The 25,529-nt window shown below is 44.6% G+C and overlaps 2 protein-coding genes across 2 annotated transcripts in view; one reads left to right on the forward strand and one right to left on the reverse strand.

Moving 5' to 3' along the window:
* LOC100331338 (GTPase IMAP family member 7-like) overlaps positions 1 to 25,529 on the forward strand; it is a 217,413-nt gene that overhangs the window by 77,542 nt on the left and 114,342 nt on the right. The gene's annotated exons all lie outside the window — the stretch shown is intronic.
* Positions 1,612 to 25,396, reverse strand: srebf2 (sterol regulatory element binding transcription factor 2). Its single transcript, NM_001089466.1, is given in 21 exon segments — positions 1,612 to 2,213; positions 2,250 to 2,774; positions 2,902 to 3,001; positions 3,090 to 3,266; positions 5,609 to 5,774; positions 5,865 to 5,997; positions 6,074 to 6,183; positions 8,616 to 8,712; positions 8,825 to 8,996; positions 9,090 to 9,256; positions 9,512 to 9,761; positions 9,991 to 10,166; positions 10,345 to 10,549; positions 13,997 to 14,151; positions 14,506 to 14,620; positions 14,794 to 15,063; positions 15,148 to 15,297; positions 15,492 to 15,643; positions 17,005 to 17,152; positions 18,609 to 18,853; positions 25,167 to 25,396. Coding segments are annotated over 20 exon segments (3,288 nt in total). The 5' UTR covers positions 25,249 to 25,396; the 3' UTR covers positions 1,612 to 2,213; positions 2,250 to 2,556.

Below are 25,529 nucleotides of genomic sequence, written 5' to 3' on the forward strand. Positions count from 1 at the left end.
GAAGAGCATCTCTGAACACACAACACGGCCAACCTTGAGGCGGATGGGCTACAGCAGCAGAAGAGCACACCGGGTGCCGCTCCTGTCAGCTAAGAACAGGAAACTGAGGCTACAATTCACACAGACTCACCAAAACTGGACAATAGAAGATTGGAGAAACGTTGCTGCTCTGATGAGTCTCCATTTCTGCTCACACATTCAGATGCTCGGCTCAACAACATGAAAGCATGGATCATCCTGCCTTGTATCAGCGGTTCAGGCTGGTGGTGGTGGTGTAATGGTGTGGGGGAGATTTTCTTTGGGTCCATTAGTACCAATTGAGCATCAACGCCACAGCCTACCTGAGTATTGCTGCTGACCATGTCCATCCCTTTATGAGCACAGTGTCTCCATCTTCTGATGGCTACTTCCAGCAGGATAACGCAGCATGTCATAAAGCTCAATCATCTCAGACTGGTGAACATGACAATGAGTTCACTGTACTCAAATGGCCTCCACAGTCACCAGAGCTCAATCCAATAGAGCAGCTTTGGGATGTGGTGGAACGGGAGATTGGCATCATGGATGTGCAGCCGACAAATCTGCAGCAACTGTGTGATGCTATCATGACAATATGGAGCAAAATCTCTGAGGAATATTTCCAGTAGCTTGCTGAATCTACAACACCAAGGATTAAGGCAGTTCTGAAGGTGAAAGAGGTCCGACCCGGTACTAGTGAGGTGTACCTAATAAAGTGGCCGGTGAGTGACTTCCTATTTGTCATCTACTGAAACACACGTCCTAATCACTCAGAATACTGGGTAAATATAGTTATTGAATTAATAAAAGACTGGAAACGCAAAATACACAGCAGATGAACACCAGAACAAGCTTGAAGATGTGAAAGTGTGTGTACCTGCTGATAATCAGTGCTGTAGTCCTCCACAGTGACGCTCATCTGAAACACAGCAGCCAGACACACACACACAGCAACACACACAGCATTCCAACTCCACTAAACTGGATATAATGGGCGGCACTGTGGCCTCACAAAAAAAAGGTTTTGAGTTTGAGTCTCGGCTGGGTCAGTTGGTGTTTCTGTGTGGAGTTTGCATGTTCTCTCCGTGTTGGTGTGGGTTTCCGCCGGGTGCTCCGGTTTCAGTCCAAACACATGCGCTATAGGAGAACTGATCAACTACACTGGCCGTAGTGAACCAGTGTGTGTGTGTGTGTGTGTGTGTGTGTGGATGTTTCCCAGTACTGGGTTGCAGCTGGAATAGCATCCGCTGCATAAAACATATGCTGGAATAGTTGGTGGTTCATTCCGCTGTGGTCACCCCTGATGAATAAAGGGACTAAGCTGAATTATTGTTAATGTTTTAAACAGTAACAGAGCTTTCTCGAATAATTAGCTGAAGCTCCACCCATCAGGCTCAAAGGGGGTGGGGATAAACATCATCAGGCTCTGCAGTGCGAGTGTAAACAGCGCCATCTGGTGGATAATCAACAATCAACTGGTAGTCCATTCAGTGGCCTACATATGCTACGAGTGTAACTGAAACACACAGACACACACCAGTGTAGAGAAATGCAGCTATCAGTGTGTAATGAAGGTCAGTCCAACAGCAGCTGTTCTTCAACGGCTTCATCTCCTGTTTATTACAAAACAAACCCTTTAAAAGACGTATAAACCCAGACCACACGACAGAGAAGCAGAGAGAGAGTTATTACAGAAAACACGGCTAGATTACAGCATTACATCACTACATACACACACACATCTGAAGAGTGTGTGTGTGTGTGTATTCTTATCAAAGGTCTCGCCGACACGTCTGCAGATAGAAAAGAATAAAAACACAAACTAAACATGATGGAGCAGATCATCAGCAGAACAACAACAACAACAACAATAATAATAATATCCCTCACATGTGTGTGTGTGTGTGTCGCACTAGCGCTAGAAGACTTTGGTCTATAAGACACAGTTCTGTACAACGTGTGTGTGTGTGTGTGTGTGTGAGAGATAGCTGCAGATACACAAGCATATTATTTCCTATGTGAAACTGAACCGTGCGTGTGTGTGTGTGTGTGTGTGTGTGTGTGTGAAACTAATATATACACATCTCTAATATTAACATGATCATCACTAGCATATATCTCAAGCAGAGTCAGTGTCTGTGTGTGAGAGATTGTATGTGTGAGTATGCATGTGTGTGTGTGTGTGTGTGTGTGTGTGTGTGTGTGTGTGTGTGTGTGTGTGTGTGTGTGGGGGGGGGGGGTTATAATAAGCCATTTATACTGTAGAAAACCCATTACACCTATGGAGAGTCCTCATAAGCCACCAACACCAGCATCTGTGTGAGCGTGTGTGTGCATCAGTGTATGAGTATCAGTGTGTTTATGTACCACTGTGTGTGTGTGTAAATGTGTATCAGGGTGTGTGTGTGTTTCAATGTGAATCTTTATATGTATCAGTGTGTGTGTTTGTGTGTGTGTGTGTGTTATGATGCAGTGATGGTGGTCCCTCCGCTCAGCCTCTGCAGCATATATGTGTGTGTGTGTGTGTGTGTGTGTGTGTTATGACGCAGCGATGGTGGTCCCTCCGCTCAGTCTCAGCAGTATGTGTTGGCAGTCCTGCAGGCTCCGGCGGTCTCCTACTCTCTCCAGCGTGCGTTTAGCCTCCGCTAGCAGGCGCGCTCGGTGTCCCGGTGGTGTTAGCAGGGGCAGCGGCAGGTGACGACACGCTAGCAGGATAGCATGAGCCCTCTCGCGCTCGCCCAACACACACTCGCCGTCTGAGAGCACAAACACACACACACACACACACACACACGTCTGAATCAACTGTACACAAAAACTACATTACCCATGATGCAATGTCAAGAGTCCTTCAGCTGCACCATGTGTGTGTGTTGTGTTTACCTGTGGTGGTGTAGTTGTGTGTTCGGTGTCGCAGCAGCTGGTGTGTGCGTGTGGGACTGGCTCCTGCCATCAGCCTAACCGTCGTCTCGTGCAGGAACAGCTGAAAACACACACACACACACACACACACACATTTAATACGCGCAAAGGTCATACAGAGGTGGTCTGTGTGCGGGGTCAGAGGTCACCTTGTGCTGGGCCTGGCGGTGGGCCTGTCCGAGTCTGCGCAGGGAGCTCAAGTCCCTCTGGAACCCTGACAGCTGAGACCCAGGGGCGGGACCAGGCTCGCCATTAGACCCGCCTCCTCGTTGCCATAGGCTGGTTCTCAGAGTCAGGAGAAGGTCACAGACCAGAAGCTCCACCCCCTGAGAGACAGTCAGACAGATGATTGGAGAGTGTGAAGGATGATACTGATATTCATGATCATTGATCATGATCAACAACTATATTAGCCTCTTTATCAGCGGACGATAACTATATTAGCCTCTACGTCAGCGGACGATAAATATATTAGCCTCTACATTAGCGGACGATAACTATATTAGCCTCTACATCAGCGGACGATAACTATATTAGCCTTTACATTAGCGGACGATAACTATATTAGCCTCTACATCAGCGGACGATAACTATATTAGCCTCTACATTAGCGGACGATAACTATATTAACCTCTACATTAGCGGACGATAACTATATTAGCCTCTACATCAGCGGACGATAACTATATTAGCCTTTACATTAGCGGACGATAACTATATTAGCCTCTACATCAGCGGACGATAACTATATTAGCCTCTACATTAGCGGACGATAACTATATAAGCCTCTACATTAGCGGACGATAACTATATTAGCCTCTACATTAGCGGACGATAACTATATTAACCTCTACATTAGCGGACGATAACTATATTAGCCTCTACATCAGCGGACGATAACTATATTAGCCTTTACATTAGCGGACGATAACTATATTAGCCTCTACATCAGCGGACGATAACTATATTAGCCTTTACATTAGCGGACGATAACTATATTAGCCTCTACATCAGCGGACGATAACTATATTAGCCTCTACATTAGCGGACGATAACTATATTAACCTCTACATTAGCGGACGATAACTATATTAGCCTCTACATCAGCGGACGATAACTATATTAGCCTTTACATTAGCGGACGATAACTATATTAGCCTCTACATCAGCGGACGATAACTATATTAGCCTCTACATTAGCGGACGATAACTATATAAGCCTCTACATTAGCGGACGATAACTATATTAGCCTCTACATTAGCGGACGATAACTATATTAACCTCTACATTAGCGGACGATAACTATATTAGCCTCTACATTAGCGGACGATAACTATATAAGCCTCTACGTCAGCGGACGATAACTATATTAACCTCTACATTAGTAGACGATAACTATATTAACCTCTACATCAGCGGACGATAACTATATTAGCCTCTACGTCAGCGGACGATAACTATATTAACCTCTACATCAGCGGACAATAACTATATTAGCCTCTACATCAGCGGACGATAACTATATTAGCCTCTACATCAGCGGACGATAACTATATAAGCCTCTACGTCAGCGGACGATAACTATATTAACCTCTACATTAGCGGACGATAACTATATTAGCCTCTACATCAGCGGACGATAACTATATTAGCCTCTACATCAGCGGACGATAACTATATAAGCCTCTACGTCAGCGGACGATAACTATATTAACCTCTACATCAGCGGACGATAACTATATTAGCCTCTACATCAGCGGACGATAACTATATAAGCCTCTACGTCAGCGGACGATAACTATATTAACCTCTACATTAGCGGACGATAACTATATTAACCTCTACATCGGCGGACGATAACTATATTAGCCTCTACATCAGCGGACGATAACTATATTAGCCTCTACATCAGCGGACAATAACTATATTAGCCTCTACATTAGCGGACAATAACTATATTAGCCTCTACATCAGCGGACGATAACTATATTAGCCTCTACGTCAGCGGACAATAACTATATTAGCCTCTACATTAGCGGACAATAACTATATTAGCCTCTACATCAGCGGACGATAACTATATTAGCCTCTACGTCAGCGGACGATAACTATATTAGCCTCTACATCAGCGGACAACAACTATATTAGCCTCTATGTCAGCGGACGATAACTATATTAGCCTCTAGGTCAACGGACAATAACTATATTAGCCTCTACGTCAGCGGACGATAACTATATTAGCCTCTACGTCAGTGGATGATAACTATATTAGCCTCTACATCAGCGGACGATTACTATATTAGCCTCTACATCAGCGGACGATGACTATATTAGCCTGTACGTCAGCAGACGATAACTATATTAGCCTCTACGTCAGCGGACGATAACTATATTAGCCTCTACATCAGCGGACGATAACTATATTAGCCTCTACATCAGCGGACGATAACTATATTAGCCTCTACATCAGCGGACGATAACTATATTAACCTCTACATCAGCGGACGATAACTATATTAACCTCTACATCAGTGGACGATAACTATATTAACCTCTACATCAGTGGACGATAACTATATTAGCCTCTACATCAGCGGACGATAACTATATCGATAACTTTCATACTGTGTGCAAGTGTGTATTGTTTATGTGTAGTGTAGTGTGTACCTTGTGCAGCCAGGTGTTGTTGTGCGACTGACACACACTGATGTGCAGCTGTGCACTGGCGCGCTGACAGTGACTGAGGCAGCTGACCACGCCCTCACCCTTCTGTGGACACACACTCATCTGAACAGCCTTACACAGCGCCAACACAGCCTTGGGCAGCGGGTGACTGAGGGACACACACACAGAGACAGGTGTTAGACTTAAACACACACACACACACACACACACTCTCTGTACGTGGCAGTCTGACACTCACTCCAGTGTGTGCAGTGCTCTGGGCATTCGCTCTGCCTCCGCCAGCAGTGAGCGCACAGACGCATCATCACCCTGCAGCCAATGAACAGCAGCCGTCAGCACCGACGCCCACCAGCGGCACACTGGGTCCCGCACTGCAGACACACACACACACACGTTAGCACGCACACACACATAAGTATACACCACAAACATGATAAACACACTCACCTGACGTTGAGCTTTGATTGGCCAGCGCAGGGAAGGGGGCGGTGGAGGGGGCGGAGTCTTCAGTACAGCTGTTCAACAGCTGCAGAAACTCCAGAACCCCAGTGAACTCCCTGCAGAGATGCATGATGGGAAACAGCAGACATTAACATCTACTGTCATCACACACAGCACAATCACAGAGCTCACTATACATCAGCGGGAGGAGGGGATCAAAGGGAGGGGATCCTTCAAAGGGAGGAGCTGATGAAGAGGAGGGGCTACTGATGATTAAGAGGAGCGGTTAAATATGAAGGGGAGGAGCTGATGATGAAGAGGAGGGGTTACTGATCATTAAGAGAAAGGGTTAAATATGAAGGGGAGGAGCTGATGATGAAGAGGAGGGGCTACTGATGATTAAGAGGAGGGGTTAAATATGAAGGGGAGAAGCTGATGATGAAGAGGAGGGGCTACTGATGATTAGGAGGAGGGGTTAAATATGAAGGGGAGGATCTGATGATGAAGGGGAGGGGCTACTGATGAAAGGGAGGAGCTGATGAAGAGGAGGGGCGAGTGATGATTAAGAGGAGGGGTTAAATATGAAGGGGAGGATCTGATGATGAAGGGGAGGGGCTACTGATGAAAGGGAGGAGCTGATAAAGTGGAGGGGCTAGTGATGATTAAGACGAGGGGTTAAATATGAAGGGGAGGATCTGATGATGAAGGGGAGGAGCTGATGATAAAGAGGAGGGGCTACTGATCATTAAGAGGAGGGGTAAAATATGAAGGGGAGGATCTGATGATGAAGAGGAGGAGCTACTGATGATTAAGAGGAGGGGTTAGATATAAAGGGGAGGAGCTGATGATGAAGAGGAGGGGCTACTGATGATTAAGAGGAGGGGTTAAATATGAAGGGGAGGAGCTGATGATGAAGAAGAGGGGCTACTGATGATTAAGAGGAGGGGTTAAATATGAAGGGGAGGATCTGATGATGAAGGGTAGGAGTTGATGATAAAGAGAAGGGGCTACTGATGATTAAGAGGTGGGGTTAAATATGAAGGGGAGGATCTGATGATGAAGTGGAGGGGCTACTAATGATTAAGAGGTGGGGTTAAATATGAAGGGGAGGATCTGATGATGAAGGGGAGGGGCTACTGATGAAAGGGAGGAGCTGATGAAGAGGAGGGGCTACTGATGATTAAGAGGAGGGGTTAAATATGAAGGGGAGGATCTGATGATAAAGGGGAGGAGGTGATAATAAAGAGGAGGGGCTACTGATCATTAAGAGGAGGGGTTAAATATGAAGGGGAGGAGCTGATGATGAAGAGGAGGGGCTACTGATGATTAAGAGGAGGGGTTAAATATGAAGGGGAGGAGCTGATGATGAAGAGGAGGGGCTACTAATGATTAAGAGGAGGGGTTAAATATGAAGGGGAGGATCTGATGATGAAGGGGAGGAGCTGAGGATAAACAGGAGGGGCTACTGATGATTAAGAGGGGTTAAATATGAAGGGGAGGATGTGATGATAAAGGGGAGGGGTTACTGGTTAAGGGGAGGGGCTGATGATTAAGAGGAGGGGCTGATGATGAAGAGGAGAGCAACTGATGAAGGGGAGGAGCTGATGATAAAGGGGAGGATCTGGTGATGAAGGGGAGAAGCTAATGATGAAGGGGAGGAGCTGGTGATTAAGCGGAGAAGCTGCTAATGAATAGGAGGAGCTGATGATAAAGAGGAGGAGCTGGTGATAAAGAGGACAAGCTACTGATAAAGGGGAGGGGGCTGGTGATGAAGGGGAGAGCTGGTGATGAAGGGGAGGAGCTGATGATGAAGGGGAGGAGCTGATGATAAAGGGGAGGAGTTACTGATAAAGGGGAGGGGGCTGGTGATGAAGGGGAGAACTGGTGATGAAGGGGAGGAGCTGATGATGAAGGGGAGGATTTGATGATGAAGGGGAGGAGCTGATGATAAAGGGGAGGAGTTACTGATAAAGGGGAGGGGGCTGGTGATGAGGGAAGCAGCTACTGATGAAGGAGACGATCTACTGATGGAGACCTAATAAAGGGGAGGACCTACTAATGAAGGGGAGGGGTTTCATGATGAAGGGGATAAAGGGCTACTGATGAAGGGGAGGGGGCTGATGATGAAGGGGAGGGGCTAATATGTAAGTGATTATGCTGCCTTGCAATGGCAGTACTCATTATAGATACTACTGGGTAGTGTAATCATTTATTTGTCTAATTTGTAAACCATGGCCTGGGAAACTGCATTTGAATGTGTGTTTACAATAACCTAGTGCTCCATTTGGGACGACACTAAACTCTACACTACACGCTTGAGTGCATAGTGTGAACCATATAGTCATGTAGTAATATGTAAAAGATATAGTACAATGTGTAAGGTTTTGTTTTAACCCAGCAGTATTATTACTAATGGCTATTACTGAGTGTTAGGCTTCAGTACGGCTCAGCCTGTATGGCCCCCAGTAATACTTGAGTCATACACATGTGTCCGTTTCTCTACAGGGCTAGAAATCATCCAGATGAGTGTGTGAGTGTGAATGATTACCCAGCATCCTCTCTGCTCTGCGGCTCTATCAGTGTGTGCGTGGCTCTCTCCAGCAGTTTCTGGCAGAAGCAGCGGTGCAGCTGAGCGATGGGGTCCACTGGACACACAAACACAGCTCAGGATCAGAGGTCACACAGAGGTCAGAGGTCAAACAGAGGTCAGTCTCAGGGGTCAGACAGAGGTCAAACAGAGGTCAGTCCGCCTGTTACCTTTATCTCTCGCAGAGGTGAAGATCTGCCCGTCGCTCTCTGACCGCACCGACCAATCACAGCTCAGGAAGAACTGACGGCCCAATGGGGTGAAGATCCAGCGCAGGCAGTCTGGGAGGGGCTTAGAGTCCGATTGACAGGTCAGAGCCTCGGCACAGCTCAGCAGATACGCCTAACGGAGAGACAGAGCAGGTTATTGATCATCATGATTGATGGTCGTCCTCGATTGGTGGCTGATGTTGAGGTGTGTGTGTGTGTGACTCACGGGCAGGCAGGTGAGGTGTTTCCCCAGCGCTGCTCTCACACTGATGGCCGCCGTCACGTACACCTGCACCTGCTGAGCGGCCGTCAGCTTCCCCTCCGCACTCTCACACAGATTGACGGCGCTCAGAGACACACACACACCCCACAGCGGACGCCGCTCCATCTGACCTGCACAACACACACACACACAGGGCATCAGTAGTCATGTAGACCACACACACACACGCACGCACGCACTAACACACACACACACACACACACACACACAAACACAAACACACACACACACACACACACACACACACACACACACACACACACACAGGGCATAAGTAGTCATGTAGACCACACACACACACGCACGCACGCATGCACGCACTAACACACACACACACACACACACACACACACACACACACACACCTGTGAGCTGCAGCTGGCTGAGTTTGTGGTACACCAGCGCTGCGTCCCGTGAGCTGGTCTGTGACTCCTCCCCCTCGTGCCTTCCTCCAACCAGACGCACCAGCCAGCCCAGGGGGGCGGGTCTCCGCAGGCAGTAGCGAATCAGGTTCCAGGAGAGAGAGCACATGATGTCCAGAGTGGTGACGGGCAGAACTCTGGATAACACTGACAGACACGTCTGCAGACTGAGCACAGCGCCCGCGTAATCACCCTGAACACACACACACACACTCACAAATCAGTATGTGTGTGTGTATGCCCTGTAGAGCTTCAGGTTGGCTTGTTTGCGATGGGTTGGTGCGTGTATGTATAGTGTGTGTGTGTGTGTGTCTGTGTAGTGTGTGTAGTGTGTGTGTGTGTGTGTGTGTGTGTGTACCCTGTAGAGCTTCAGGCTGGCTTGTTTGCGATAGGTCGATGTGTGTGTGTAAGTGTGTGTGTACCCTGTAGAGCTGCAGGTCTGCTTGTTTCCTGTGTCTCCAGAATCGGACAGATGTCGGTGAGTGAAGGGGCGTGACCGGCTCCCACAGGTACAGCACTCGGACACACCCCCAGACCACGCCCACTCCGCTCACCACCCACACCAGCAGGAAGGGCAGCACACACCACAGCCACGCCCCTGGTGGACACATGACACAGGGTGACCATCAGCATTCACATCACAGTAAACATCACGCAACACAAACACACTCAGCATGACCTCACACACACATCAACCTCAGAGAACTCTGCAGCCGCACCGATGACCTCTGGTACACACTTTCCTTTACTTCAGGCTGCATGACGCTGACACTCACCGAAGCTCTGTGTCTGTGCGGGCAGAGAGAAGAGTGTGCGTGTGGGTCCGTGACCCGCCACCTCAGGAGAGCCCGCCGGAGCCTCAGCGCCCAGCAGAGATGGCAGCGGGTTCAGGGAGAGGCAGAGGAAGGAGAGAGCACACAGCAGCAGACGAGAGCGGTCCATCACACCCACACACGACGGAGAGTCCGGCTCACTCTTCAGCTGAACACACACACACACACACACACACACACACACACACACACACACACACACACACACACACACACACACACACACACACACACACACACACACACACACAGAGGTGAGAACACGGACACTGCAGTTCATCATCTGGCCACTAGAGGCTCCAAAAAGCAAGCAAATCCTCATAGACTCCCATATCAACGGTACAATGAACTTTAAAGGTCCTCTTCTTATGTGTGTGTGTGTGTGTGTGTATAGTAGTGGTTGTTATGAATAATATATCTGTGCACTTTATTAAAATTCATCAGCCCTCATAATTTATAATCAAATACCAAAACCTTCATATTGATGTTAAATAATCCACCTGGAAACAACTATTCACTTCTAGTCTCATGCAAAATATCAGTCCTTTAGGGCGGGGCTATCAATCCTTTAGGGGAGGGCTATCAATAATCCTTTAGGGCGGGGCTATAAATCTATTAGGTCAGGTCTATCAGTCCTTTAGGGCTGAGCTATTAGCCCTTTAGGGTGGAACTATCAACCCTTTAGGGTGGGCTATAAATCCTTTTGGGCGGGGCTATCAGTCCTTTGGGCCACCCTATCAATCTTTTAGGGCGTGGCTATCAGTCATTTGGGATGGAACTATCAGTTCTTTGAAGCGGGGTTATCAGTTCTTTGGGGCGGAACTATAAGTCCTCTGGGGTGGAACTATCAGTCCTTTGGGCGGTCCTATCAATCTTTTAGGGTGGGGCTATCAGTCCTTTGGGGCAGAACTATAAGTCTTTTGGGGCAGGGCCATCAGTCATTTAAGGCGGAACTATTAGTCCTTAAAGGCGGAACTATCAGTCTTTGGGGGCGGGCCTATAAATCTTTTAGAGCGGGGTTATCAGTTCTTTGGGGCGGAACTATAAGTCTTTTGGGGTGGAGCTTGCAGTCTTTTGGGGCGGATTTATCAGTCCTTTGGGGCGAAACTATAAGTCCTCTGGGGCGGAACTATCAGTCCTTTGGGGCGGAACTATCAGTCCTTTGGGGCGGAACTATCAGTCCTTTGGGGCGGAACTATAAGTCCTCTGGGGCGGAACTATCAGTCCTTTGGGGCGGAACTATAAGTCCTCTGGGGTGGAACTATCAGTCCTTTGGGCGGTCCTATCAATCTTTTAGGGTGGGGCTATCAAGTCTTTGGGGCTGAACTATTAGTCCTTTGGGGCAGAACTATCAGTCCTTTGGGGCGGAGCTATCTGTCCTTTGGGGCAGTCCAATCAATCCTTTGGGGCGGAACTATCAGTCATCTGGGGCAGAACTATCAGTCCTTTGGGGAGGAACTATCAGTCCTTTGGGGTGGTCCCATCATTTTTTTTAGGGTGGGGCTATCAGTCCCTTGGGGTGGAACTATCCATCCTTTAGGGCGGGGCTATCAGTGGTTGTCTTGTTTTCTTGAGTTTGCCCATTCTTCAATCATCCTTCATTTTGTTCATCATCTACACCCATCTTTTACACACTCAATTGGTTCCCAAAGAATAAAAACCAGCTAAGATTTGTTTCTTGTTTCAGGACCATTTCCAGTGGAAGTACTTGACAAGGACAATCTTAACTTCCATTGATGCTCACTTTGAAATGACCAACTTTACAGCAGTACAAAGGCCACAGTGTACTATAAAGTATGGTATTGCAGTATACAGCTAATATTACTCTCCATGATAACTGTGAGGGGATTCTCTTTTTATTCTCCACTGCCTTCAGCTATATTAAAGGGGTGGTCCAGAATGTTATTTTTAAGGCTTGGTTGTGTTAATAAGATGCAAAGCAATGTGTGCTCATGTTTAACTTGAAGGAAATCGTGTTATTTTTTCATAAATCTCACTTTGATTATACACAGCTACTCAGCTAACATGAAAACGACTGTCATATTTCCTAGTTCCTCTAAAAGGCCCACCCTCAAGTGACTCTGATTGGTCATCATCATAATATGCTGTGATACGCCGATCGGCTTCACGTCACGCCCTGACAAGCACGCGCGTTTTGTGTAAACAGTCAGTCAGTCAGTCAGTCAACACGTGTCTGTAACGAGTGAAAATGGGATGCGGCTCCTTTAACTGTTTCTGTGCCTTTTAGTGTGTTTATGCGTGTATACGATGAAGTATTTGTAACACGAGAAGCGCATGTGCGCGGGAGAGATTTTTATTGTTCTTTTTCTCTCATGCTCGGATTAAGTTATTTTCTGTGGTGACAGAATAAAGCACAAGATGTGAGATGAGACCTTTGTGAGCCTGGATTGATTTGTTTTTGATGTTACACTCCAGTTGGGAAATCATTGCTGTATTTTTTTTAAATCAATGCGTTACAGGACGTCTTTCATGCATATGCGGAATATGCCTGTGTAAGTAACATGAATCGTTCACATATCTTTTGCGACTTTATTGTCCGAGTTGTAAAACGCATAGCATAGCTGCCTATAGAGAGAAATTCTGCCGTCTCACACAGAGAGACGCAGGTGCTGGCCAAGAGTGCGTGTATGTGTATGTGTGTGTGTGCGTTTACAGCCGTTTGATAAATATGGATTTGTAACGTTAGCTAAGTCGTTAGCGGTTACCATAATTTCCCGTTGTTTACATCTTTGCTACAACACACCGTTAAAGTTAGACACTGTACATGTCATGATCAATTTTAACAAATAAAAACACTTACAGGTCATGACTCAGAGTTCACAGCGTCTCCTTGCTCCATCTTTGAGGAGATTTTAACTGAATCCAGCACTGAACTGGGAGAGATTCTGGAAGCTGTGTTTTGTCAAATCATGCTTGCTATGTATTTTATAGTTCTCTGGAACATAATTAATATTGAACTGTAAGCACTTCTGTGTTTGGGTCGTGTCATTTGGAAGCCCAACAACAGAAACAGAACAGCTCTGTGGAAACAGCAGGATGGCATTTCTCTCTCTGCAGTAACGTTACAGCGCCTCTGGCCACGGCCTTTACCTGCGCAGTGTGGGATGCGCAATAACGAACTTTTGTGATCTCACAGGGGGCGGAAGTATTTTTTGTAGTCCCCAAAATTCGTTAATTGTAGGCGTTGCTAAGCTAACTCTGTACAAATCAAGGTCTCCCTTTGCATTAAACTTTGAATATTTTACATTCAGAGATGCTGTTTATGTTCACACAGCTACATTACACATCAACTGAAGTTTAAAATATAATATCGTAGTGGACCACCCCTTTAATACTTAAAATACAGCAGAATTAAGCGTGTGGCTACTTGACTGACAGGTATCTGCTGCAATCAGGCATATGTAGCTCCGCCCACACCCCACCCCTTTGCCCAATATGTTGGCCACGCCCACTAGGAGCTTCATTTGTGGGCTTCAGAAAGTTATGGGTGATGTCACAAACACCAAGTCCATATTTGCTCAGTCTATGGTGATGCAGGGCATGTGTGTGTGTGTGTGTGTGTGTGTGTGTGTACCTGCTCATGCTCCAGCAGTGGGCTCCCCGGCTCAGAGTCGATGCAGTAGGGTGAGAGCTGCGCGGGAGAGCTGGAGCCGGAGTCAGACGGAGGAGGAGAGATCAGAGACACCTCAGCCTTCAGCTCCAGATCCACATCTGACACACACGCTGACTCTACACAGAAACACACACGGTCATTAGCACGTTTTGGATGAACTATTCATTTACCACTGTAAATCATTCTTATAAATCATGTGTTATTGTGTAAGGAATACCTGGCAACACACACCACTGAATAATGAAGATAGCGCACAGCTGAGATGGACACGCCCACTTTTGTGTGTAATTATTCAATAGATGTGTTATGATTATTCATTATTGTGCAGTATCTGCTTAGAACACAGCTCCACCAATCAGAGTCAAGAACTGGAGCGCTCTGTTTTACACGCAATCATCAAAACCCAACACACAGAGTTAAAGATGACTATAATGCCTGGTGTGTGTGTGTGTGTGTGTCATGTGACTCACTGTTCTTCTGATTGGCCATCTTCAGTGTCAGGTTCTCCTGCCGCAGCTTATGGTTCACCTGCTGCAGGTATTTGATGTAGTCGATGGCTTTGCGCAGGACACCAGACTTGTGCATCTGTTATTGAACACACACACACACACACACATTACACAGTTTCAGTGGCATCAGTATGGCAGTGTGTGTGTCTGCAACAGCAGGATCTCTAATATAGGACACATGTCATTTATTCCACTGTAGATCAATATCTATATCTCCACATGTGTCCCAGCATGCATTGCGGCGCTGACCTTGGCGTCGTTGCCCAGCACGAGGTCCCGCAGCTCCAGGATCTTGTCGTTGATGGAGGAGCGGTAGCGTTTCTCGATGATGTTGTGCGTGGTTCTCCTCTCGCCCTCCTTCACCACTCCTCCTGGACCCACCACCGGGCTCTGCTCCACGCCCACTCGGGCTCCGCCTATATTGTGGGCGGGGCCTGAAGACAGCTGTTTGATTGGCAGCTTGTCTCCGCCTCCCATCACCACGGGAACGGTGGTCAGGATGTTGCTGCTCATCAGCGTCTGTGTGAGAGAGAGAGGGAGGGAGCGTTGTTGTTATTGGTGATGAATATTAATGAGCAGGGATCTGCATATTGAGTGACGCACCGGCATCTGCAGGGCGGTGGTCTGGATGGGCGTGGTCAGCGTGGTGATGCCCGTGGGGCTCTGGACAGTGGACAGCACCTGTGTGCCGTCTGGTTTGGTGGTCAGAAGCAGAGAGTCCGTCTTCAGGATCTGAGGCTGGTGCACCAACACCTGCAGCCAATCACAGCGCACGAATACTTATATCGAGATACATGAGGATGATGATGATGATGATATTCATTTGTCATGTGTGACTGCAAATACATCATCATCATCATCATCATCATCATCATCATCATGTCAATAACCCATATGCTGATCTGTGTGTGTGTGTGTGTGTGTGTGTGTGTGTGTGTGTGTCGTACAGGCACTTGCTGGGACATGGTGTGTACAGTAGTGGGCGCTGTGGAGAGCGTCTGTATGGTCTGTCCGGCCGGCGTCAGCACGCGCTGGTGCTGGATGGTCATTGGCTGGACCTGCGGAGACGTCATGATACTCTGCATCTGCGGCTGCAGCACTGAGAGACAGAGAGAGACACAGGTGAGAGTGTGTGTGTGTGTGTGTTATGTGCGTAAGTGTGATGAGTGGAAGTGCATGTGTGATGTGTGTATGTGTGTGTGTGATGCGTGACTGCAAAGTTTGTGTGTGTGTGTGTGTGTGATGAGTGTGATGAAAGTGTGTGAGATGTGTCTGTGATGTGTCTGTGTGTGCGTGTGTGACTGAGATTAGTATGTTTGTGTGTGACAAATGTGTGTGAGATGAGTGTGTGCAAGTGTGTGTGTGAGATGTGTGAGTGTGATGAAAGTGTGTGTGTTGTGTGATGAATGTGACCAAAGTGTGTGCGTGTGTGTGTGTGTGTGATGAAAGTGTGTGAGATGTGTCTGTGTGTGTGTGTGTGTGTGTATGTGAGGAATGTGGGTGATGAGTGTGACCAAAGTATGTGTGTGTGTGTTGAGTGTGATGGAAGTGTGTGAGATATGTCTGCGTGTGTGTGACTGAGATTTGTGCATTTGTGTGTGTGTTTGTGTGTGTGTGATGTGTGATGGATGTGTGTGACTAAAGTGTGTGTGTTGAATGTGATCAAAGTGTGTGTGATGTGTCTGTGTGTGTGTGTGTTTGTGTGTGACTGAGATTAGTGTGTGTGTGTGTGTGTGATGCGTGTGTGCGAGTGTGTGTGTGTGAGATGAGGATGAGTGTGTGAGAGATGTGCAAGACTAATTGAGTGTGAGTTTGTGTGTGTGTGTGTGTGTGTGATGAGTGTGATGTAAGTGTGTGTGATGTGTGAGGGATGTGTTTGATGTGTGTGACCAACGTGTGTGTGTGTGTATGTGTGTGTGTGTGTGTGTGTGTGTGTGTGTGTGTGTTGAATGTGATGAAAATGTGTGTGTGATGTGTGTGTAATGTGTCTGTGTGACTGAGATTAGTGCATGTGATGTGTGAGATGAGGATGAGTGTGTGTTTGTGTGTGAGAGATGTGTAAGACTAATTGTGTGTGAGTTTTTGTGTGTGTGTATGTGAGAGAGAGAGAGACGTGCAAGACTGATTGTGTGCGAGTTGAAGGTGTGCGATTAGTGTTTGTGTGTGTGTGTGAGATGAGTATGAGTGTGTGTAAGTGTGATAAAAGTGTGTAAGTGTGTTTGATGTGTCTCTGTTATGTGTGTGTGCGTGTGACTGAGATTGGTGTGGATGTGTATGATAATCGTTTTTGTGTGTTGAGTGTGTGTGTGTGTGTGTGTGATAAAAGTGTGTGATGCGTGTTTGTGTGAGATGAGTGTGTGTGAATGTGTGTGTGCTCTCTGTGTGAGAGTTAATGTGTCAGTGTTTGTGAGTAAGTATGTGTGTGATGTGTGTGTGTGTGTGTGTGGGTGTGTTTCTCACCCTGGAAGCTAGTAGCATTGTTCTGCTGGCAGATGACCTGGTTCTGGATGAATCGTGAGGGTGTGGCGGTGGGTGTGATCATGACGGTCTGCGGCTGCGCCTGCGTCTGCACAGCCAGAGTCTGCATGGGGAACGTCTGAGTCTGCACCTGCCCAGGTAAACACACAACACCCGAGTCACACACTCACACAAGATCGGCATCTGGGAGAGACTAATACTGCTGCAGGGGGTGTGGTCACAGCATGAGGGGTGTGGTCATAAGTGAAAGGTCATTTGTAAGAGCTGTGTTCATGTGAGTGGGTGTGGTCTAGTATGAGGAGGTGTGGTCAAGAATGAGCAGGTGTGGTCATTTGTGGGAGATACGTTTATGGGAAGGGGTGTGGTCATGTATGAATGGGTGTGGTCAAGAATGAGCAGGTATGGTCATTTGTGAGAGATGTGTTCATGTATGAGTGGGCGTGTTCATTTGTGAGGAGGTGTGGTCAAGAATAAGGGGGTGTGGTTATTTGTGATGTGTTTATGTGAGGGGCTGTGATCACGTATGAGTGGGTGTGGCCATTTGTGAGGGGGTGTTGCCAAACGGATATGGACATGTATAGGTATGTGTGGTTATTTGAAAGGGGGTGTGGTCATCTGAGGGTGTGTTTATGTAAAAGGGTGTGGTTATGTATGAGCGGGTGTGGTCATTGTGAGGTGTGAATATTTAAGCAGGTGTTATCACGTTGAGTGGGTGTGGTCGTCATTTGTGTGGCCAATAATGAGGAGATGTGTTCATGTGAAGGGTGTCATTAAGAATTAGTGGGTGTGGTCAATTGTGAGAGATGTGTTAATGTGAGTGGGTGTGGTCTTTTGTGAGGAGGTGTGGTCATGCAGTTGTGGTTATTTGTGAGATGTGTTCATGTGAAGGGGTGTGGTCATGTATGAGTGGGTGTGGTCATTTGTGTGGGGGTGTGGTTAAGAATGAGCAAGTGTGGTCATTTGTGAGATGTGTTCATGTGAAGGGGTGTGGTCATGTATGAGTGGGTGTGGTCGTTTGTCTGGGGGTGTGATTAAGAATGAGCAAGTGTGGTCATTTGTGTGAGGGTGTGGTTAAGAATGAGCAGGTGTGGTCATTTGTGAGATGTGTTCATGTGAAGGGGTGTGGTTATTTGTGTGGGGGTGTGGTTAAGAAAGAGTAGGTGTGGTCATTTGTGTGGGGGTGTGGTTAAGAATGAGCAGGTGTGGTCATTTGTGAGATGTGTTCATGTGAAGGGGTGTGGTCATGTATGAGTGGGTATGGTCATTTGTGTGGGGGTGTGGTTAAGAATGAGCAGGTGTGGTCATTTGTGAGATGTGTTCATGTGAAGGGGTGTGGTCATGTATGAGTGGGTGTGGTCATTTGTGTGGGGGTGTGGTTAAGAATGAGCAGGTGTGGTCATTTGTGAGATGTGTTCATGTGAAGGGGTGTGGTCATGTATGAGTGGGCGTGGTCATGCATGACTGGGTGTGGTCATGTGTAATGGTGCATCTGTTTAAGGAGTGTTGTCACTTTTGAGTGGGTGTGGTCACATAAGGGCATTAAAATAATTGAGTGTGGTCATACGAGTGGGTGTGGTCAGACTCACCTGTGTGATTGGTTGTGGTCGTGGCTGCAGCACCGGCGGTGTGCGTGTCTGCGTGTGTGTCTGCGTGTGTGCTTGTGTGAGTGTCTGTGTGTGTGTCTGGCTGCTGGTCTGCACAGGCGTGTGTGGTGGGGTCAGGATCGCGCTGGGCACCGCCTGTGGGAGGGTCCTCGCTGTGGCTCCGCCCCCCATCTGATCCTCGAATATATCAGGGAAATCCACCTGATTACTGACGAACTGCAGCATCTCTGATGGACACACAGATCAGACACAACACTGACATCAACACAGATTTCACAGCTCAAGGTCTTCATATCTGGGTGGATCATAAATGAAGATAAGAGATGTGGGTGAAGGACGAGACGTCTCACAGCGGCTGCCGCTAAATAAACAGTGGATGGTGACCCTGACCTGTGATAGAGCTGAAGGTCAGGCTGATAGAACAGGCACTGAACCAGCCAGACCAAAGCAACCTGCAGCTCCAGAGCTACCTCAGATTACTCACGGTTGAACACAACTCTATAACAGATTAATAAAAATACAGTTTTCATTTGCACTAGTTTAACCTACTTTAAATGTTTTAACTGATGCAACTAGTAGACTCTCTGAAGCTTCACATGCATGACACTTACAGGGTGTAAATGTGGGTGATGATCAATGCACAATGCACTGACCGGACAGATCTCTGACTTCTGAAAACAGATCATTTGCATTAGACTGCATGAGTGTGTCTCAGTTAAATGGGTGTGTTTCTGATGTTCAAATCCTATGCAAACATAACTAGGTCACATTCACTAGAGTGTCAAATACATTGCATTTTATTAAATGAATATTATTATTTACAAATGTGTAAGCTAGGGCTGGGCGATATGGCAAAAAAAATGATCATGATATTTTTTAATATCAGTCAATATCTATCATCATCACAATCAATGTCAAATCTAACAAACAGCAGCAAAACACACACAATAATATCACACTCTTTATAACACACACACACACACACACACACAAGGTGAAATAAGGTTAGTGAGAAATTAATAAGGTTGTGCAATTCCCATCATGTACACTCCCCAAAACCAGAAGAAAATAACCATGATGTTCTCACAAATGCACTATTATTATTATTTGTTCTGTTGGTGAACATGTTTACACTCATTCCCTCACTCTCCTTCAGTTATTCCCATCAACATGTACAGCTAAATAGAGAAGTAAACGTCGCTAAATTAATTAAATATATATTCTGGAGCTGGAGTTCCTTATGCAGAATTTACATCACTTTACCAGTAATATACTGTACATCCACACACATATTTAACAGGCTCTTCAGAACATGGAGACTAATAAGACTGAGTGTCTCTATGAATAAAGCTATGTGCGAGATCAGATGTGTTCAGGGTGATGTTGGAGAATGAGATCATGACTCTGTGCTGCTTTTAGTGCTTGAACACTTCACTACATTCATGGAAGAACAGAACTAAACACAAATATATCACACTAGTGAGATACTAACTTGTTCTGTTAAGGAATGTGTCGATGTATTGGGGTAAATTTTAGACAGAATGAGTTGCAGGAATAATCAGAGGGCTGGAGGATCAATTCCTCGTGTGTGTCAATATAAATATGTGCAGACAACAACAACCAAAATAACAACAACACTGGAAAAAAACAACAATACACAATTTTAAAACACTGCCAAACCAACAAAACTACCAATTTGAAAAAAACACTACCACTACTACACAACTAAATGACAACAACAGCATAAAACACAAACAAGAACAATGTCAATTAAACACACCCGAGAAACAATTACAGCACCACCAAAACCAACACACACAAAAAAAAGCAACAATACAAGCAATGTTAACAACAACAACAACTCCAATGAAAACACATTACCAAAATAAGTATTGTCTTGGTATTGGTGGTGTTTTTGTTGGTTGTGTTTTTGTTAATTGTCTCTTTTGTTGTTGTTAATATTTATGTTTGTGTTGTTGATTTGTCTTACACTGTTATTGGTGTTGTTGTCATTAACATTAACAACAAAAACATCAATAATAAAAACACTACCACCAAAAACAACATCAATACCAATACAAAAACACTGCCAAAGCCACACAACAAACATCAATGTTAACAACAACAACAACAAGACGATTAATAAACAAACATACTACCAAAACAATATTAAAGACAATGCCAATAACAGCAAAAAACAAAGCAACAACACAAACAAAATGACAACAATGTTTAAGACAACACCAATAACAGCTTAAAACAGTCAAAGCATCAACACAAACATCAATGTTAACAACAAAAATGCCCGTAAGAATCACACTGCCAAAATACGTCAACAAAAACAATAACAGTGTAAAACAGTCAAAACAACAACACAAACAACAAAGTTAATAAAAAACAATTACATCACCAGCTAAAACAACATCAATACCAACACAAAAACACAAAGCAACAACAAAAATGCCAATAATAAAAGACACAACCACCAAAACGCCAAAACTAACACAAAATCACTGCCAAAGCAACAGCACAAACAACGTTTACAACAAAAACTGCAATATGAAACAACACGCAAAAAAAAAACAATGACAACACCACCAACAACAGCGAAAAACAAACAAACAACAACAATGTTAATGACAACACTAATAACGGCATAAAAACAGTCAAAGCAACAACACAAACATCAATATTAACAACAAAAATGGCAACGAGAAAAACAACACCAACACCAAGACAAACACTGACAAAGCAACAAACATCAATGTTAACAATAACAAAAATGCAAAAAAACAACAACAAGCTACTAAAATCACAACAACACCACTAAAACAAAAACACCTATAAGAAACACACAAAAACAACAATGTAAATTACAACAACACCAATAGCAGTATAAACCAGTCAAAGCAACAGCACAAACAACAATGTCAGTTAACTCAAAACCAAACACATCTCCACTAAAAACAACACTAATAGCAACACAGAAACACTGGCAAAGCAACAACACAAACAAAACAACAACATTAATGACAACACCAATAACAGCATAAAAACAGTCAAAGCCACAACACAAACATCAATATTAACAACAAAAATGGCTATAAGAATAACACAACCTCAAAATAACACCAACAATAAGACAAACACTGCCAAAGCAACAGCACAAACATCAATGTTAACAACAAAAATGCAAAAAACACAACAAAAATCACAGCAACAGTAATGACTAAAAACATAACAATAACACTAAGAAACACACAGAAAACAACAGCAAAGTAAATGACAACACTAATAGCAGTATCAACCAGTCAATGCAACAAACAATGTTAGTTAACTCAAAACCAAACACAACACCACTAAAAACAACACCAATAGCAATACAAAAACACTGGCAAAGCAGCAACACAAGCAATGTTGCCAATAAGACAACACGCTACAGAACAACAACATTAATGACAACAACACTGCATAGCAAACAATTACACAACCAAAACAGCACAAAAAAGCATCAACCAATAACACCTGAAAAACAATAAAAACACAGAAAACAACACTGATAACAAAGCCAAACTAACAACAACACTAATTATTACAACAACAACAACAACAACAGCACTAAAAAAAACTGCCAAAACAACAACCAAGCAACACCACCACCAAAACTTGAACACAAAAACAACACAGGCACCAATATCATTGACAATAAAAACAGCATCACAAATAACAACATTAACGACAACAATACCAATAACAGTACAAAAAATGTTGTCAAAACAACAAACACACCAATGTTAAACAACAATCACAATACAACATCACAAAAACAATAACACAAACAACAATGTAAATGACAACATGAGCACCCGTAAACAACATAAATAATACCACCAGTCTACACTGACAACAACATCAAAAACAATACCACCACCCAAAACCACACCACAGAAATGACAACAAAAACAACACTAACAGCTACAAAATACCACAACTCAAAAAACACCACCACCAACACAAACAATGAAGTCAAACACAAAAATAAATAAAAACCCCACACAACACCACTAAAACAACTACACCCATAACAACAACACCAAAACAAGAACACAAAAAATGTAAATGTTGACATGAGCACCCAAAAACAACACACATAATACCATCAAACTACACTGACAACAACATCAAAAACAATACCACCACCAAAAACAACAACACAGAAATGACAACAACACTGACAGCAACAAAAACAACAACAAAAACACCACCACCAACACAAACAATAAAGTCAATAACACCAAAATAAATCAAACTCCCAAACAACACCATCAATGTCAACACCACCAAAACTACACCCTTAACAACAACAAAATGACCACCAAAACAATAACAGCAAACCGAAACCACACACACAAACACCACCAAAACAATTACAGCATCAAAAAATAAAAATGACAATGCCAAAGACAGCTACACAACTACACCATCAAAACTACAACACCCAACACAAAAACTGTAACAAACAATACTAACAATAACACAACAAACAGCGTTAAGGACAACAACAGCACCACAATAACAAAAGCACCAAAATAACAAACCCCATATCAAAGGCATAAACAACCATATAAACAACAGCGCCGTTAACAACCACACTCAAAACAACAACATTAACCACAACTACAACAAATATACAAACAACACCAACAGCAATGCCAAAAACAACCACACACATTACAACAACAACAACTGTTAAACTGAACACAGCTCATAAACACTGACGTCACACTGGGCTGAAGCTGGCTTCATATTCGCACACTCAATAATAATATGATTTCAGAAAAGTACGTTCATTTTAAATAGTGAAATCATATTATCAGCCAATGACTGTCAATGTACAGCACTGTTCACAGTCAGATAATGTTGTTGTGATGGCATAATTACATGCGATCACAGACACAATATTCACAGCAGAGTGGTAAACAATATGGGGAGCGCTACAATGAAGGAGTGTGCGAATGGATAACCTCAATTAACGTCAACACCCATACTAAAAACACACAAAATAAATGAGCAATCGCTACACAACCACCGACTACACTGCTCACAACAGCAGAACATGTGCAACCTCCATTACTTCAGGAGTCTCACACACACTATGATGAATAGTGATGAACTGACCCACATTAGAAGAGGGACATCAACACACACACACACACACACACACACACACACACACACACACACACACACACACACACACACACACACACACACACACACACACGGGCTGGCTGATATGACAAAAATCTCACACCACAATATAAGCATCTTATTTGCTGATATTTACAATATATTGCAAAATATACAACCATTTCTGCTAATTCAATTGATTAGTTCTGTGTGTGTGTGTACATATATATATATATATATATATGTGTGTGTGTGTGTATATATATATATGTGTGTGTGTGTGTGTGTGTGTGTGTGTGTGTGTATATATATATATAGACTACACATAAAGACTATTTCTGAAAAATGTGCTCATTCATGTCTAATCTTATTTCTCCATTTATTCAAAACTTCATGGCAAGAGTTTGATTTAAACTGTCAATATTATTAAATGTAAAACACTTTTCAATAACAGGTGCAACATAAAAACAAAGAATATGACAAAAAAGCTAAATGTAAACGTTGTACTTTATTCACGTCTCTGTCTGAGCGCCTGTAATGTGTAATATTGCGCTCATATATGAGAGAGAAGTATTTTGTGGCACCGCAACATAGTCAAATATTGAATGATGCTTTTTAGGTCCCCACTGAGATATAAAAACAAGTACAGTCAACGCAAACACTGTGACAAAACAACCACACACACACTATAAAATAAATAAACAGAAGACACACACTTTGACTCACATATACAGAAGACATACACACACATGTACAAGACAAACACACAACTGACATACATAAAACAAACACACACATACAGACAAAATAAACACGCACTCTGACACACACACACACACAAACAAGACAAACACACACTCTGACACAAACACACACACATTAAACAATACAAACACACACTCTGACACACACATATACACAAGACAACACACACACACTCTGATACACACATACACAAGACGAACACACTCTGACACATATACACACATATAAACAAGACAAACACACACTCTGACACATACACAACACAAAAACACAACTGACATACATATACATAATACAAACACACATACTGACAAAACAAACAAACACACACTCTGACACACACACAACACAAACACACACACTGACATACATATACACAAACACACACATACACACAAGCACTGACATATAAACAAACAAACAAACAAACAAACAAACACACACACACACACACACACACATACACACACACACACACACACACACACACACACACACACACACACACACACACACACACACACTCTATGACTGTTATCCCCCTCATCATCATCATATATGATCATTCATTACGGTTGCTATTACCGTCGATGTCTCCGAGGGTGAACTCGTCGCCCAGTTCGGACAGACTCGGGTCCATGGTCTCCATAAACTCCGAGGCGTCCATGTTTCTCCACCTTCTCTCTCTCTCCGTAGTCTGTCTGTGTCTCCGCGTCTCCTCGTTCACTCACAGCATCTGTTTGCTGTCCGTGAGGGGAACGTTCACTCGGTTCCGGTGTCGATCGAGCGTTTACCGACCGAAAGCCGCCATCTTGGCTCCAGCAGTGACGTCATTCACAAACAGCGCAGCTCGACGTCGCGCTCCTCTGATTGGCTGGCTCTCTCGTAAGATCGGACGCGCTCGGCCAATCTGATCGCCCGCTCGAGCGTGGCCTGATAGTACGTCGA

Source organism: Danio rerio, chromosome 3, assembly GCF_049306965.1.
Source record: "Danio rerio strain Tuebingen ecotype United States chromosome 3, GRCz12tu, whole genome shotgun sequence".
Classification (NCBI taxonomy): domain Eukaryota; kingdom Metazoa; phylum Chordata; class Actinopteri; order Cypriniformes; family Danionidae; genus Danio; species Danio rerio.